Source organism: Thermomyces lanuginosus (genome assembly GCF_041956635.1).
Source record: "Thermomyces lanuginosus strain ATCC 200065 unplaced genomic scaffold VTN49scaffold_42, whole genome shotgun sequence".
NCBI classification, from domain to species: Eukaryota; Fungi; Ascomycota; class Eurotiomycetes; order Eurotiales; family Trichocomaceae; genus Thermomyces; species Thermomyces lanuginosus.
Genome location: NW_027192376.1, coordinates 283689 through 299918, shown reverse-complemented (window position 1 = coordinate 299918; position 16230 = coordinate 283689). Strand labels below are relative to the sequence as shown.

The 16230-nt window shown below is 52.2% G+C and overlaps 9 protein-coding genes across 9 annotated transcripts; 4 read left to right on the top strand and 5 right to left on the bottom strand.

The window, feature by feature from the left end:
- Window positions 1–2726: 2726 nt before the first annotated feature.
- On the top strand, window positions 2727–3205 carry VTN49DRAFT_6814 (uncharacterized protein; the record flags this gene model as incomplete). Its single annotated transcript, XM_069415014.1, has 2 exons — window positions 2727–2813; window positions 2876–3205. 2 exons carry the CDS (start codon window positions 2727–2729, stop codon window positions 3203–3205), a joined length of 417 nt encoding a protein of 138 aa, XP_069264854.1.
- Window positions 3206–3246: 41 nt separating this feature from the next.
- On the top strand, window positions 3247–4547 carry VTN49DRAFT_6813 (uncharacterized protein; the record flags this gene model as incomplete). Its single annotated transcript, XM_069415013.1, has 2 exons — window positions 3247–3841; window positions 3919–4547. 2 exons carry the CDS (start codon window positions 3247–3249, stop codon window positions 4545–4547), a joined length of 1224 nt encoding a protein of 407 aa, XP_069264853.1.
- A 9-nt stretch (window positions 4548–4556) lies between these two features.
- On the bottom strand, window positions 4557–4876 carry VTN49DRAFT_6812 (uncharacterized protein; the record flags this gene model as incomplete). Its single annotated transcript, XM_069415012.1, has 2 exons — window positions 4557–4592; window positions 4640–4876. 2 exons carry the CDS (start codon window positions 4874–4876, stop codon window positions 4557–4559), a joined length of 273 nt encoding a protein of 90 aa, XP_069264852.1.
- Window positions 4877–5966: 1090 nt separating this feature from the next.
- Window positions 5967–7453, bottom strand: VTN49DRAFT_6811 (uncharacterized protein; the record flags this gene model as incomplete). Its single annotated transcript, XM_069415011.1, has 2 exons — window positions 5967–7064; window positions 7124–7453. The coding sequence occupies 2 exons, from the start codon at window positions 7451–7453 to the stop codon at window positions 5967–5969; spliced, it is 1428 nt and encodes a 475-aa protein (XP_069264851.1).
- A 1402-nt stretch (window positions 7454–8855) lies between these two features.
- VTN49DRAFT_6810 (uncharacterized protein) lies at window positions 8856–9782 on the bottom strand (the record flags this gene model as incomplete). The annotated part of the gene is made up of 1 exon (XM_069415010.1): window positions 8856–9782. The coding sequence occupies one exon, from the start codon at window positions 9780–9782 to the stop codon at window positions 8856–8858; it is 927 nt and encodes a 308-aa protein (XP_069264850.1).
- Window positions 9783–10124: 342 nt separating this feature from the next.
- Window positions 10125–11276, top strand: VTN49DRAFT_6809 (uncharacterized protein; the record flags this gene model as incomplete). The annotated part of the gene is made up of 2 exons (XM_069415008.1): window positions 10125–10273; window positions 10343–11276. The coding sequence occupies 2 exons, from the start codon at window positions 10125–10127 to the stop codon at window positions 11274–11276; spliced, it is 1083 nt and encodes a 360-aa protein (XP_069264849.1).
- Window positions 11277–11773: 497 nt separating this feature from the next.
- Window positions 11774–13336, bottom strand: VTN49DRAFT_6808 (uncharacterized protein; the record flags this gene model as incomplete). Its single annotated transcript, XM_069415007.1, has 4 exons — window positions 11774–11974; window positions 12040–13123; window positions 13194–13242; window positions 13291–13336. The coding sequence occupies 4 exons, from the start codon at window positions 13334–13336 to the stop codon at window positions 11774–11776; spliced, it is 1380 nt and encodes a 459-aa protein (XP_069264848.1).
- Window positions 13337–13635: 299 nt separating this feature from the next.
- Window positions 13636–14436, top strand: VTN49DRAFT_6807 (uncharacterized protein; the record flags this gene model as incomplete). The annotated part of the gene is made up of 2 exons (XM_069415006.1): window positions 13636–13739; window positions 13803–14436. 2 exons carry the CDS (start codon window positions 13636–13638, stop codon window positions 14434–14436), a joined length of 738 nt encoding a protein of 245 aa, XP_069264847.1.
- A 173-nt stretch (window positions 14437–14609) lies between these two features.
- On the bottom strand, window positions 14610–15729 carry VTN49DRAFT_6806 (uncharacterized protein; the record flags this gene model as incomplete). The annotated part of the gene is made up of 2 exons (XM_069415005.1): window positions 14610–15620; window positions 15676–15729. 2 exons carry the CDS (start codon window positions 15727–15729, stop codon window positions 14610–14612), a joined length of 1065 nt encoding a protein of 354 aa, XP_069264846.1.
- Between the last annotated feature and the right edge of the window lie 501 nt (window positions 15730–16230).

The window sequence follows — 16230 nt, the reverse complement described above, 5'->3', positions numbered from 1 at the left end:
CCCCCCCCCCTTCTTTTTGGACCTTGAGGCGTTGAACCCTTGTCCTTGGCAAAAATATACACAGGTTATGGGAAATGATGGCTGGTCGGTGTACGAGTAGTGTACTCCATATGCAGTTAACTGTCATTTCGGAAGAGAGGTTTATTATCACCTCAACGGGGTGTGCAATAAGTAATGTCCAATCGCTTTCCGAAATGGTCAGAGGTCCCGGGATCCGATCTCTGCCCAAAACTCCCAACCGCCTGCATTCTGGATATGAAGCCCAAGGAATCAATAACGAACTAATCATCATCATTACCAAAAGTATACAGAGGTCAAGATGGGCCGCGTGACCAGGATGGTATTTTTTTTTTTTTCTTTTTCTATGGAATTTCCATCCCCGACAAACAACGGGAACTACGGTAACGTTCCTGGTTCAGCTGGAGGAAGAAAGGCGGAAAGACGATCCCATTCCCCTGGACTTGGATCAAAGGGCAACCCGGGTTAGAAAATCTTCACCGCTCACATGATGGACTCGATCCGTCGAACTCTCCAATCAGGGAGTGGTGCTTTGCAGTGCCGCTAAAGATTAATTTTGCTCAGCTGAAGGGGGGGGGGCTCTAAAAAGGAGTTTGAGACACCGCCTTGATCGAGAATTCTTCCATCACCATCAAAGTTGAAAGCGGATCGGGTAAAAAAGGTGACTAGTTTAGTTCCAGGGGGGGCGAGCCTGAGGCCATTGCGCTCAGATTCTGTGAGTCAGAATTGGATCAGTCAACCACTCCCTAATCCCCCCTAATCCCCCCTGGGTTAAGGCCATGTCTTAGTCTTCCATGCATCTGCCATGCTGCCATCTGACCACAGACCTCCGTCCACGTCATGCCCTGCTGCGGATTCCGGCCAGGGTGCCCCCCCGTTTTTGTCCAGTCAGCTGGAGCCTCCGGGAACGGGGGGGAGGTGTGCACTTCCACCAATCGTAACCCGGTCTGGGTTGACACGAAGGACGCCACTGCTTGGGATTGTCGATCCGTTGTGGATGGGGGCCTGATATGGATGGCCCACTGCTGATGTGCTCACGGACCACCAAGCGCCGATGATAGCCTCACTTTTTTCCTGCTCGTCTTGCTTGCCTTTGGAATAGCCTAACCTACAAGGAATTAGTCCAATCCATAAACGACGATCCCGGAGGACGGGATGACGGAATAGGCAAGCTTTTCTTGACCCGGTAGAAAAAAAAAAAAAAGAACATTGACATCATGAACGTCTCGAATCTGGACTTGTACAATGCCTTGTCTTAGTGGAGAGGGAGATGCCTCCATCTCTCTCCGTCGGCCACTCCGTCGCCGTTCAACTTGCCAGCCAATCGATCTTGACGTCACAACCCGCCGATAATTTTGGCCTGAGGCCGGGGCGTGCTTGGCGTGCGCAGATTGCTGACATAATCACGCAGACGAAATTCTGATTGATGGATGCCCCGCAAGTGAAGCTGCACTGCATGCATTGCCATATCAAATAAAACACGCAGAACAGGAATCGAAGCGACGAACCAGGTCGCAGAGGCATGGGAGGATGGGAGCAAGTGATCATGCATGCGGCATCGTGCATGGTCGCCTTAGACCGACGGCAGCAACCTGCTCCGGCCAGGGTCGAGCCCCTGGTCGGTGGTCTCTGGCGGTGACTCGGAAGTCGGGAGTCAGGGAAGACACTACTAATCAGAGCGTGCGTTGCGAGGGCGCACTTGCAGAGGTTAAGCAAATGTCAATCTAACGGCGGCACCAACTGCATGGACTGGGTCGAGTCAACTCTGTCGGTACACCCTCCTCAGCGCTTAGGTGAAGAGCGCCGACTCGTATCAGTCGCACCCATGAATGATGAATTCCCGCCACTAGGCGATCAACGACCCAGAATGAGTCAATCGGCCTTGCGTGACTTGACCGGTTTCATTGTCAGGTCCCTGGAATGGCGGAAAAAAAAAAAACAAGCACGAATTCATCAGTCAGCGCGTCATCGTGTGACTGCTTCCAGAGTTCCATCATCCCAGCTCTCGACTTGCCACTGCAGCCTAGGAGATCCAATCGTCGAACCATCACTCCAAGCGTTCGAAGCTAAGACGACGAACGGGGCCTAGCGCTTCGCCACAGGCAGCTCGCCTGTGTTGGCAAGTGGGCGGTGGGCACTGCGCTTCGACGACTCGTAGTTCCAGTCGTCCAGAGGGGGCCGTTAGTCAGCACCAACTCCACTGCGATGGGCGCCATGCGGATTCCAGGTCGGACGAGGCCCGTGTTCCTCCTCTGCTCCAGACCCTTCTGGAGGGGAGGGATCGGCTCAGCCAGGGTTCACATTCGACAAAAATAAGGCTCGCCCTAAACTCTCCCCTCTTTCTTCACACGCACGCTCACTAATCTCGGTCACTGAACGCGCACCACTAAAAGTATTAGCGGCGGCCGCTTGCTCCAGCAGTGCCAATTGCCTATTTGCCCTGCCCCAACAATCGAACTCAATCGACTCCCTCCCCGTTACTCGCTTTTTATTCCTCCTTCCACCCTCTTTCTCAAATGCTTCTTTTCCTTTGAGCGTCTCCTCCGCCTCCCTCCTCCTCCTTTCCCGCCTCCATTCCTTTCTTAACCGGCCTGCAGTCCATCCTTCCTCTTGGCCTTACTTCCTCTTCCTCGTTTCATTTTTTTTTTTTCTTTTTTCGACTCTTCCCGGATTGTGTGTGTGTGTGTGTGTGCGATCCAACCGGGTGCATGTTTCTCCAGAGGCCAGTTGACCTTTACCCGTTTCGGAAATCCGCCAGGCCCTCTTCCTTGACCGCCATCCTCCAACCCACCTTTGTGGATGAGGGTACAAGTACTGCGTACGAATACTCTCCATTCAACCACCTAGGGATTTCCAGGCCGTGACGGGTTCTTTTCCATTGACCATTTTCTTATTTTGGTGTTTGTTGTATTTTTTTTTTTTCCTACTCCCCCACGTGCCGACAAAAGACGATACGACCCATGGTATCGCCTCTTGTGGCACTGGAAACCTTGAATCCACTTTGCCACTAAGTGCTTCTCCTTCCCGATCCGGAAATCTAGTACCATCGCCGTGGCGCTGGAGACCAGGACTTTTTCTTCCCGGAAGGCCCCCCTTTTATTATTATCAGCCCAGGATTAGGACGGTTGACCCGGGAGAGTTTCCTCCGCTGGTCGTTCAGTATTGCTTGTTAGAGATCCGTTTTTGAATTCCCGGCCCGCGGACCTGTCACGTGAGATGTATCCTGCAATGTTGCCGACTCCTCCGCCCTCCCAACCACAACAGCAGCCGCGCACCTGTTCTCCGGAGAGCCGTCTAGGATTGTTGCTGGCCAATCGTCTGGAGTTGACAAGCATCATCGGTGTGGGCGCTTATGGCGTCGTCTACACCGCGGTCGACATTCACACCCATGTGCCCTATGCCGTCAAGGCTCTGAACAAGGCCGGCCTGGACCCCCGGCAGCGCAAGTTCCAGCAGCGGGAGATCAAGCTTCATCACCTGGCCAGCTCGCATCCCAATGTGGTGTCGTTGCTGCGCATTATGGATTCCGTGGATTGCACCTACGTGATCATGGAGTTTTGTCCCGAGGGTGATCTGTTTTCTAGCATCACGGAACGTGGCCTTTTTGTTGGGAATGATATGCTAGCAAAGCGTGCTTTCCTGCAGATTCTGGATGCTGTGCAGTTCTGCCATTCGATGAGTATCTACCACCGTGACTTGAAACCGGAGAATATCCTCGTGACCGACGGTGGCATGACCGTCAAACTGGCCGACTTTGGCCTTGCTACGACGGAAGCGCACACCCCGGATTTTGGCTGCGGGTCGACTTTCTACATGTCCCCAGGTATGTGCTATTGCTTCTTCTTCTTCTTCTTCTTCTTCCTCCCCTTTGTCCGGACTATTTGCTAAGGATCAGATTAGAATGCCAGCAGCCAAACCCCCGGCCCTTCTCCAGCTATGCTTCGGCACCAAATGATGTCTGGAGCTTGGGAGTGATCCTGGTGAACCTCACCTGTGGCCGCAACCCATGGAAGCGGGCCTCCATCGAGGACAACACCTTCCGGGCATACCTGAAGGATCCGGACTTCCTGCGGACCATCTTGCCCATCTCCGCGGAGCTCAATGCCATTCTGAAGCGCATCTTTGAATGCGACCCTACCAAGCGCATTACCATCCCGGAGCTGCGTCGGTTGATCCTGGAGTGCCCAAGGTTTACCACGTCTGCAGCCAAGAAGCCCGAGCAGCTGGCTCCATATGTGTACTGCCGTTACCCGCCGGTGCCACCGGCGCAGTTGACCAGCGCTCAGTACTCTGGCTCTGCAGTTTCGGACACCTCCTTGACGGATGGTGAGACAAACTCCACCGTCTCGTCGGTGTCGGATCGCACCGTCGACTCGGACGAGTGCGCTGGTTTTGAGCCTCAGGTGACGTCGATGGCATTCGATCCGGCGGCATACAGCCTGTGGACCCCCGTTCAGGTGACGGGTCTTCCCGAGAAACCACAAGTTCCTTCTCAGCCAGCCATGGATCCTTTTGTCTCCGTTTACTAAACGGACTCTTCAATGTTTACGACTCACGACTTTACCCGGATTCTTCTTTGAAAAATTTTCCTGCACATACATCGCCGACTATTGTTCTATACTGCCGGGGCGGTTCCTTCTATCTTCCAAGCTTCTAAAAGACGGGGAAGGCGTTTTCTGTTTATTCGGATGGGCTGTCTGAAAATACTTTCTGCACCAAAGAAAAAAAAAAGAAAAAATATACCCTGATGATGAGTCATGCCGCATTTGTTCGGGAGTTGGAGGCTTTCGGTTGATTTGATCTGACACGAACATTTAATGTTTTGGGAGGGAGGCAGGGTTGACAAACATATATACATGTACTATTTCAACACACTACCGGCTTGAACTGGATGTTCGAGCGCAGGTTTTAATGAGCAAGGTCTCGTCTCTTCAACGTTCCTTCCGCAGTGTAGTAGAATCTCTACCGGTATACGGAGTACAAGATGTACCGTCGTGCTGGCTTGGCTCCAGCTCTGGATGTCTCAGATGAAACTTTAGCGTCATGAAACCGAGTGGCAGTGCCTATTGCCGTCAAGGCAAGTCAACCTTCACCTCCATCATACCAAAACTAAGCCTTGTCCCGTGGCAACAATCAGATTGTTTGTGGCAATACACCCTCTGTTTTCTATTTCTGTTTTGTTTCTTCCAGGACTTTGTTATGGTTCCGCCTTCCAGGGGAAACAAGGCGGGTTGGTTCTATTTTCCCGACTCCGCTCCGCCTGCTACAGGACAGTACAGTATTATTTTTTTTTTTTTTTTTTTTTTTTTTTCCTTGCTAATATACCTACGGACCCCGAACCATGGCATTTCGTCATCCCTCTGAACCGCGGGAATTACGTATCCTGTTTTTAAAAACTAATCATACGGGCCGACCGCTGCGGTCCAGAGCGTTGCTCAGTCATTACGTATGTATATATATTTTTTTTTTGTTGCCATCGTTACGAAGGGGGGTTTGAGCTGCAGGCACCAATGTAGTATTATCTGATGGATTGAATTTGGGATGATCACCGTTTTGGCCATCTTGTTGCTTGGGAAATGGTTATCAGATCGATGCAGGCAGCAAGAATGAACGAATGAGGGATTTGCCACAAATGTCGGTGGAAAGTGTACTGTATTGATGGAGGATGGGATCGGCCCTGGATGCAGCTCAGTTTCTGCAAGGGGTAATTATTCCAGCCTCATTCTGAATCCGATCATGAGTGCCTAAAAGGCAAGTTCGTGCAGGGAGTGGAATGACCAGAGATTGAGAGTTACGTGGTGCTCACGAGGATTCAGAAGGGAACCCTCAATTATGGTCGTCGATGCCCCCTTCTCAAGGCGATCACGAACCCAAAAAAAAAAAAAAAAAAAAAAAACGAATTCGATGTACAGAGTATCACTGCCAGCAATGTGATTAAAACTCAGCATCTATACTGACTGCCCGGCCCACTCCCGATGCAGACTCTCCCACATCAACTCACACCGCGTAAGAACCTGCTGCAAGAGATCCTCATCCGCGTAGTATCTTGTCTGGTAGCGTTCCGGTGACGTGAGGACGCAGGGATTTCCATTCACAAACCACTCGTCCTCGACGCTGTAGTCATACTTGTTGTACTCGGGCGGCGAGAAATCATGCGTCACGCCGAGTGCCAAAGTGTTCATGCGGTGGCTGACGGGATCGGTTCTTGCTTGCCATGCTTGCCATGCGTCACGATGACCACCATCATGAAGATGATGTTGGTGGTGGGAATTTCCATCAGTCACCAGCAAATCTGGCGGCGGCCCAATGATTGCTTGGAGCGTCACAAGAACGTCCCTGGACTTGTGGAGGACGCGATCGACCGACGGACTGAGATTATGCATAGCAGGTTCAGGATACATTGTGTAAATGTTGCCATCCTCCGTCGGCGATGGACCAGGAGCCGCGGGTTGAGTAGGAGTAGCAGTAGCATTCGAGCACCCTCCACGGAAGAACAGAATCATCTGGCCCAAAACGGCAAACACGCGCTCCAGCATCGACAGCGACACCAGCAGATTCGAGCACTCCTTGGGACAGACCGGACACTCTGCGAACCTCTGGCAAACCGCCAACGCGGATAGCATCGTGTCCATCATCATGTCGAGCCGGCCGTCCACAGAAGCAGAAGAAGCAACGTCCTGTTCGAGAAAGAACAACTCGTTTTGACAAAGGGTCTGCCTCTCGAGGCAATCGCAGCAGAGCTCGACCGGCGTGGGCGGCCCAGTGAAAGAGTTGTGGTTGAACGACGGTGGTGAAAAGTCAAGGAGTCGATCACTGGAGACTCGTGACAGGTACGTCGCAGTGTCGCTGATCCCCGACGATGATGAAAGGGGCCCGGATTCCGTCGCTGAGAAATCGGGCATGAAGTGATTGTTGCCCGGGCTTGTTGAAATGGGTGATAGGTAGGCGAGAGCGGCTTGGTCCATGTCCATGTCGGGTATATGAAGACTCGTAATTGTCGAGTCCGCCAGCTTTGTCGCCATGAGTTCACACCCGAGACGTGAAGACTCGGCCAATATTAGCCTAAAAGTCAAAGATAAAAAAAAAAGGAAAAGCTAGGCTTCACCTGCTGGTGCACCTCATCCTTTGGGCTCCGGAAGGGCGTCGATATCACAGGCTCCGTCTTCCTTGGTGCGTCTCCTGAGCCATTGCTGCTACTCTTCTGATTCTCCAGCTTCTTTCCCTGAAGCGTCTCGAGCTTTCTCAGCGTCGCCTTGTTCTTGCTCCCCTTTGGCTTGCCTGCGCGGCTGGCGATGCTGTAATGGCAGACGAATCCATGCTTGCCGCAGCGCATGCAAGTGCTTCCTCCAGAACATTTGACCTTGGATTGCCGACAGGGCTCACATGCTGAGCGATATCGTGGTTTTTCCGGTGTAGAGGAAGGCACTGATATCATGGTCCAGGGAGGAAAGAAAGAAATAAATACTATATATCAATGTGCCAATGAGAATCAATGTTTCTTCAGGCCTCAGCCATAAACACAGAAAGTGGCAATGAAATGACTCCGATTCTATCAAGGTGATCCCAGCTGCGGCGTTGTAATTGACAAGCGCTAAATCCAACAACTCTCTTCTATGGACCTCCATATAAATCCAAAGCACCTCACTTCATTAGTTCGGATCTATTCGGCGCGTCGCTCTTCTGGCCGACTTCAATGCAGGCTGATCTTGTCATACCTTGGTCTTGGTCCCTCGACCGACCTTAACCGACATGCGCACATTTCTCATCGCGCGTCGCTTGGCCAACTTGGCGAGAAAAAATGAATAATAGCAAATTCCAACCTCTTGTTGAGAGGGAGAGATAATCCAGTCAGATCACAGGTGAAACGAGGCGGTCAGCCCATCTAAGCCAATTGGAAAAGAAGCACGAGTAGAATTGCCCCTGTCAGTCGCAAATCACACTGGCGAATTCAGACTAGAATATGCCGTAGTGTATGTATGTGATATGTATGGGCAATTGAGAGGAAGACAAGACATGGGATCATGCGCATGCCGCGAGCTCTTTCTCCTGGTGGTACAAAAGCACGCGGGCATCATGTCACAGCGGGCTCAGCATGACTTGGCGCCCCTCGAGTAGATTCGTGCCTGATTGGATGCTAATGCCGCAGTAATGACGTCTTTGACTTGAGAGATCTGATCGGGTCGAGGATCTTCCCGGTGGGGGAGTCCAGATTCATGTACGAGTATGGAGCAACTATCGACGGAGTTTCTCCAGTACCCGTGTGGCATGAACCAGATCGAGGATCATAAACTCAGCCCTATGTTGATCCTTGCCTTTTGAGTATCGGCTAGTGCTTCCGCCTGGCTATGATTCGAATGACCGCGTTCCTTGCTTTCCTTGCATCCTCCATAAACCATGACCATGGATGAATGAAAACGAGGCTAGAAAAAGTCGGACTCCCTCGTGATTCGCCCACATTCTGCATATTCTTTTTTTTTTTCTTTTCCTTTTTATCTGTATGTGCGACACGAAGGAGTTGAAGTGCACCCCCACGCGATTCGCATGGGGTAAAGGCAACCGAGAGAGATCACGCGTGAAATGGACATTTTGACCCCCATTGTTCTTGGAGAGCCATCTGTACTCCGTGCAAAAAGTGCGGTCTGCTGAGAACGCACGAAATGTCACTCTTGTGTTCGATCAGATTTAAGGGCAAAGAAAAAGCAAAGACTATCCGACAAAATAACCTCGTGGTTTGCCCAATCAAACACAACACTTGCTGCCAATGCATGCAATGTATGCTGCGCGCATGCGTTTATTGGAAAGATCGCGTTCAATTAACCCCAATCAAAAACAACGGTTCAGCATTCTTGGGCAACGCCGCTGTGTCGGTAATCAAAGGCGTGCAAGAGTCCAGTGAGATGTGCCACCGCTGCGCAAACCACAAGAACATGGAAGATCTGATGCGAACTGCCCAGGATATCAAATTTGCCTGGATAGAAGCGCTCGGGTACGCGAGCTGCATAGATGGCAGCGCCCAGGATGTAGAGGAATCCCTGCAGCAGCAGCCAACCAAGGCCGATCTGTCGTCGCAACTGGTCTACGCCGAAGAGTGTCCATCCATGCATGATCGGAACTACGGCGGACAACCCCATCGAGACGAACAAGGCGGCTCGATATGGTCGCCAGGGAGGCGTTCTGAAGCTTGGGACTAAGCAGACGCAGGTACAGCACACGGCCAGGGCCATGATCATGGTCCAGTAAGTGGTTTGCAAATGAGGAGCACAGTAGAATCCGTAGTAGACACTGGGGATGAAGCTACCCGTAATCAACCCCACGATCCCAACGTAGTCCAGCGCATTGCCTATCCGCGCAACCTTCGATGAGTGATTGGAGATGGTGTGATAGGTTGCCGACATGCCCAGACAAAAAGCGGCTCCGACAAAGAAGCATGCAAAGACGATAATGTCGGCTGTGCTGGCAGTGTGGTACCGCGGGGCAAGCACTCGGTAGAGTTGGTACCCCGCCGGCAGCGAGATCAAAGACGGTAGTAGGTGCGTGTAGATATTGACTGTCTCGTTGTGGACATAACTCAGTGAGTGGAACGAGACAAGAAAAGACGACGACGCTGGCCGGTACCCCGTCAAGATATGCTGATTGTCTTGCTGCCACGATTGCAGCTCGTCCCAATGGAGGAGCTTTCTCGCAGTCTTGACGGGATGCTTGATAGCCTGCTCTGCCGTGATTTTCCCATCTGCGGGGCTACGCCGTCTGAGATGCTCCGTCATTGTCATTCTGCCGCAGCATAGGTACTATTCCACGCACAAAATGTCAAAGAATAAAGAGATCTGAGCGCGGAAATTCTCGAGAAATTGTTGGGAACTGATATTGTTAGGGCTCCGATAACAACCATCCTGCTTTTGGAAAGTGATAGTACAGATTATGCCGAGAAGCCGCATGGTTCTTTCACATGCCGGCGATGTCGCCGATGTCGGGTACATGAATTTCTGCAAACGAGGCAAACAAAGCAAACTGAACAAACATGTGGCATGCAATCGTCGTAACAATGTGACAAATGCAACATGACTGTTGCCTCTCTGCTGGCTGGGAGCCATGATCATCCTACAACGATGGAGCAGCAGGCTCGCACAAAGCCATCCAACCGACACGGGAAGTGGCAGGGTCGCCGGCAGGGGTCGCAGGGAGGCAGTCACAACCGCCTGAGACCCGTGTCGGACCCATTGACAATCGTGGGCTTCCCATCCAAAGGAGACAAGACGTAGCGTGATCCTTCCAAGCATGACATGTACTTTCTATCTGTTGCCTGACACCAGCGTTTTGTGAACAGGTTACTGAGTTATGACGCGCAGAAGGACTACTACAACAAAATTGTCGAGAGGTACATGCGATTTTGCGCCAACAATTCGCGAGACCTCGACACAGCCTGGACCTCGCTCGTCACCAGCGCTTCCGCCGATCCTACCCGGAACCCCCCAACGGCTCGCTGGGAAAGACCGCCTTCAGCAGCACGAGAGTCCTCGATATCAGGATCATCCGTAACCAACAGCAACACTTTGAGTCCAGGCCCATCAACACCCAAGACCGCTTCTGGAGACGATGACTCCTCATCTGTGCACCACGCAGCTACGGAGCTCTCAACGCTCCTCATGTCGCTGCGTAAGCTTCGCGAGGCCATTCTGGCAACGTCGGCGACCACTCCTGTGCGCTTTGCACAACAAATTTACATCTTCTCGATCCGATTCTCCATTCTGGCCCGCCACCCGCCTTCGTACTTCCCTTCGTTGCGGCACCTGCTCGATCGCTTACACTCGGCGGCACATCCGCTCTCGGCTTCTGAGCTGACAGAGTTCTATTCCTATTTGATTCTGGACTATGCATGTCGGCAGAACGAAATGGCCACTGCATACGAGCTGCTCGTCCACGCGAGGCGGCACCACCGCTTTGAGAACGTGGCTGTGGAGCAGATTCTCGCCGCGCTAACGCATGACAACTGGGTGGCCTTTTGGCGGACCCACAAATCAGTTGATGGCTACATGCGGGCTGTAATAAACTGGGCAACGGACCACGTCACGAGGCAGGCTCTTAAGGCCATCGGTCGTACCTACTTGAGTGTCAATGAAAAGTGGCTGGTGGGGACCTGCACCGGCGACGAGGAGGATCGTTGGACCTGGGAGGAGTTTGCCGAGAAGCAGCAGCTTGGCTGGCAGAAGAACGGCGACTCGGTGATCATCCGCAAGATGAGACCCAAGACTGCCAGCTGATTTGACCGATCAAATCAATTGCGAGGCTGACGATCCTCCTTTGCCAAGATGCATACTTACATACTACGCACTATCATTCTTCCAGCTGCCGAAGCATCCGGATGGTAGACCTGTGATACTGTTAGATGGGCGTTCGGGTTGTATTCTTCGGACGTTTTGTTTCGTCTTTTCTTGTTCATCTTCTCATTGCATTTGATGACTATACATCATAGGCATTGAGTACAACAGGAAGGTATGGGCAGGGGTCGGTAAATTGGGGCCGGGCTGGTTAGGCGTCTCGTTGTGATACGCAAGCGTTTCAGAGATTATGCCGTAATGCCGTAGTTATGATCAGTTATCATTATCGTCTCAGCCTCACTGAGCGATACAGGTCTAGACGTTAAACTGAATTTGAGTCGTCGCGTGCATTCCCTGGCGAGGTCATTCGAAAGCACGATGTATTCTTTTCCGCCGGGAGTTTCTCGGCTCTACGTGCTCCGGGGTTGCGACGAGTTTTCCTAATCCACCAGCTTAAAGTCCGCGCTGTTCCGATCCAGATTCATCTCACCCGCACAGGGCTGCTTCGCCACAGCATCCGCAAGCCGCAGCTTAAGATTCCGCGACCGGTCCGAGCAAAGCTCGTAGATCGTCGCGAGGTTGAACGTCAAACTCTGGAAGGACTGGTTTGAGGAAATAAGTGATTCGAGTAGTGATCGTGACTGGGTTTACACGAGGGTCAGTAAAGGGTAACGGGGAACAGCCAATTGAGTAGCAAGAAACATACCTCGCTCAATTTTCCGATGTAGAGCAGGCATACGGCTAGGTTCTGTTTGATCACGGGCTCCGCTGATTTGCTGGGGTTTCCTTCGAGTAGGGCCTTCCATGCTTCTGCTGCTTCGTCGTAGCGCCCTTCTGTCATCTGGATCATAGGGTTCAGGAACTCAGCCTGGACTGTGTCTGGCTGCGCTTCCTCCAAGACTCGCTTCGCTGCGGCGACGTCCCCAATGCGTAAGTGCAACAGAACCCTTCGGGCTGTCAGTGTGCTATCATTACTAGACTTTTTGGACATTGTTTCCAAAGTCCGCCGCGCAGCGTCTAAATCTCCCAACTCGATAAGCGCGTTTACAACCCGGATGCTCAGATCTTCTAGCCGATCCTGCCAGATCTTCTTATGTGCAGGGTCCAGTCCTGGCTGCAGGAGTTCTCGCCGGGCTTCTAAGCCGAGCTCGTACAGCCCAGCTATACCGCGCCGTGAATCACCGAACCCGATGCTCTGCAGTCGGACAGCCAGGACTCGCAACGGCCAAGGCACGATATGGTATGACCTCGGCGGGCCGTCACCTGCGGTGTCGTTCTCTGCCTGGACGTAATAAAAAGCAGAGTTTAGGTCCTCTAGAGCCTTGGATTCCTGAGCAGCGAGGACCGTATTCCCGGTTAACTGCAAGCACGAAAGGCGTGTGTAGAGCAGAGTGAAAATTGTCTTTGTATCTGTCGGCGCGAGGATTGACGATGTTAACAATAACCCACAAAGATGCGCAGCAATCAAGAAATGCCCCTCTGCGACCAATGCGTTGATCCTACTCAGCGATGTGGTTAACGTTTCGCCAATGGCAAGACCCTGGAACGGAGATCGAAACATTGGCGGCACATCGAGCTGGGAAAGTGGATGGTACAGATCTGGGCGAAGGAGAAACGAGAGGTCTTTCGTGATCGGTAGGTCTCGCGCGGCGAGGATATTGTCCAGCTCCATTCGCAGCGAGTTCAGGTCCTCAAGGGGACTGAACCCCGCGTCGCTGGTCACCGGAGAGCGGATTTCCGATCGCCGAGGGGAAGGCGAAGACACCGCTGCATCGGGCTGAGTAGTGTCACTGGCACGCTCTAGTGAGCTTCCGAGATGTTATGGTAGACTATGGCCGGTGATGTTTGAGAAAAACGTACTCATCGGGCATATCTAGCGGTCCTTTCGTCGAGGACCGCGGTCTGGAGGCTGGGGACGTGTCAGTACTGCATGACTGATCTAGCACAATGCACTCACATCTGGAAACATTTCGACGATGTCCTGTGCCCTGTGATGTCGACATGGTGTCCTGGTAGTTGATCAGATACGCTCATCGTCAACTGTCTTGACGACGAATCACATGTCTCTGATTAAACCGGCCAATCGGGACTCGCCGATCTAAGCCAGATTAGGCTAGAAGTTACGGAGTATATTAAATTAGATAGGTTATTCTGCCAAGGCGGTGTGCATATTCGGAACTGTATGAGCTTCGTGTCATCAACGTCTACGGGGTAGGTTCAGTCAAAAGACTCGTCGCTCCTTGATGACCTAGAGTTACTTTTGATTTTACGTTCGTTTATTTTTGACATCTAGAGAGTCACAATGGGGGAAACCAAGAACAAATACACAGTCATCCTACCGACATACAACGAACGAAAGAATCTCCCTATCATCTGCTGGCTGCTCGAGAAGACGTTTAGAGAGAAGTAAGTTTTCATACGTTTTCATATTATAATGCGAAATTGCAAGCTGATTTATATTCTGTTCAGTGGCCTCGACTGGGAAATTATTATTGTCGACGATGGCTCCCCCGACGGCACACTCGAAGTCGCCAAACAACTCCAACGAGTCTGGGGCGAGAAGCACATAGTGCTAAAACCACGGGCCGGCAAGCTTGGCCTGGGAACTGCGTACGTGCATGGCTTGCAGTTTGCGACGGGCAACTTCGTCATCATCATGGACGCCGATTTCAGCCACCACCCCAAGTACATCCCGGAAATGATCAAGATCCAGAAGGAGACCAATGCAGACATTGTCACGGGGACGCGGTACGCCAAGCGCGGCAATCTACGCGGCGGCGTCTATGGCTGGGATCTCTTCCGCAAGTTCACGTCGCGGACGGCCAACCTCATCGCAGACGTTGTGCTGATGCCCGGCGTCAGTGATCTGACGGGGAGCTTCCGGTTGTATAAGAAGCCCGTACTGGAGAAGGTGATCACGAGCACGCAGAGCAAGGGTTACTCGTTCCAGATGGAAATGATGGTTCGTGCCAAGGCCATGGGTTACAAGGTTGAGGAATGCCCAATTACGTTTGTCGACCGGATCTACGGGGATAGCAAACTCGGCGGTGACGAGATTGTCGAGTATCTGAAGGGAGTGTTCCTTCTCTGGCTCAAGGTTTGAGACCAGGTTAGGGCTGCTGTCTGGAACAGTGCTCTACAGCAAGACTTAGGGACGCATTGCTACGTTTCGCACCAGCGGGATATTCTGTCACGTTTTTGGATTTAATCATGCGCCCTTGTAAATAATGATATATACGTATCCAGCCTACCATTATATCTTGAGATACCGATCAGTTAAGACGGCTGCACCACCTCCTGTAGATAACCAGTGACTCTGGCCGCCAGATCTCTCCGAGCGGCATCTTCATCCGGATTTCCAAGGCCATGAGAGGCACCCGGCACAACACCGCTGAATCGATCCTCCCACACCGATCGTCCCGACTTGTTGGTCGCGGCCGTCCACCTCTGCAGCAGCTTCTCCTTGTCCACCCACTCCGGGACAAACTGATCTTTCCCAGAATATAGGACCAGCAGCTTCGTTTTCAGCAAATTACGTTCGGCAATCACTCCGAAGGTCTCTTCCAAGCGTTGATCAGTCAGATCAGAGCTGAACAGGTCATCTTCCTGCGGGTGTTCTGGGCTATCAGGGCTCGTTAGACTGAGGAACCTCCTCGCAGAGATAGGAGCATCAGAAAGCCCGAGCTTGGAAGTCAGGTTCAGCGGCAGAATGACGTCCAGCCCTTCCGAGTACGTCAACTGCTTCGCCATGCTGACCAACTGCGAAAAGATGCCTTCCAGCTCAGTGGAGGTCACATTGTCGGTCCCTCGCTGTACAATATCTTGGATGGCCTCCCGGTCCGAAACGGGTGCTTGAAGGATCGCTCCGTCGACGGCAGGCCGGACGAGATGCTGAAGTCCATTATCGAAGACCGGATCAACGGGCAGCGGATTTGGCATGTAGAGATAGTGCAGCGTGTCCTGGCTGCCCGTCGAGTGGCCCATGATCACCACCTTGGATGTCGTGCCGTCGCCCAGTTGCGCCTGCTTGTAGTTTCGGACATACTCGACGCATTGGCCAATTTCTTCGACATCGCGACCCAGTCTACTCAAACCAAATCCAGTGTAGGATGATGAGAGCAGAGGTTGGAACAGAGACCATTCCGTGTTCTCAAGGGCTTCTGCGAGTGTCTCCAGGAAAGGGACGGTCAAAAAACCATCACTCAGCCCTCCGATCACGATCAAGCTGTGGGGTTTTGGCTTCTTGTTCTCCGGGTATGTGAATTCAAATACCGTAAGTCTTTCAGCCTGAAACAATCGTGTCAGCTACAGAACAGGCCAGGCGAGTCGGTTCTGTACGAACATATTGGTGAATCACGCCGGGGTGGCGAGTAAATTTCGCAGCAGACGACGCCATGATTGATGCAGTGAAGAGTATCAAGGATAGGATAATCTGCGCGATTGGGCTTGGCATTAACCTAGGTCTGACTCGAGAGCTGTCACAAATCTTAAAGAGACACGCCTGCTTTGCTTATATATTTCTGCTAGCTTGTTCATTGCGGGGTCAACGGCGTTGACCACGCTTTCTTGCATCTAGTAATGACTCAATGACTTTTACATGCACCTCTCTCATACGACCCGGCAGGTGGCATTTCCGGGAGACTCGGACACAGAAGGTGCCGAGTTCGAGACGGTGTGTGGAGCTCCAGGATGGTTGGCCATACTCAGCTGAGATGTCGAAGGCCACCACGGAGTAGGCTAACAGGAATCAGCGAATGTCAATCTAGCGGTACGGCGCCATCAGCTTCGAACCGTCACAAGTCGGTTACTCCTGAGATCCTTCTCGACTCTAACGAAAGATCAAGCCGGGCGACAAAAAGCCCCCTTTGAGGATTTTGCTACCCAACACTGGCATACT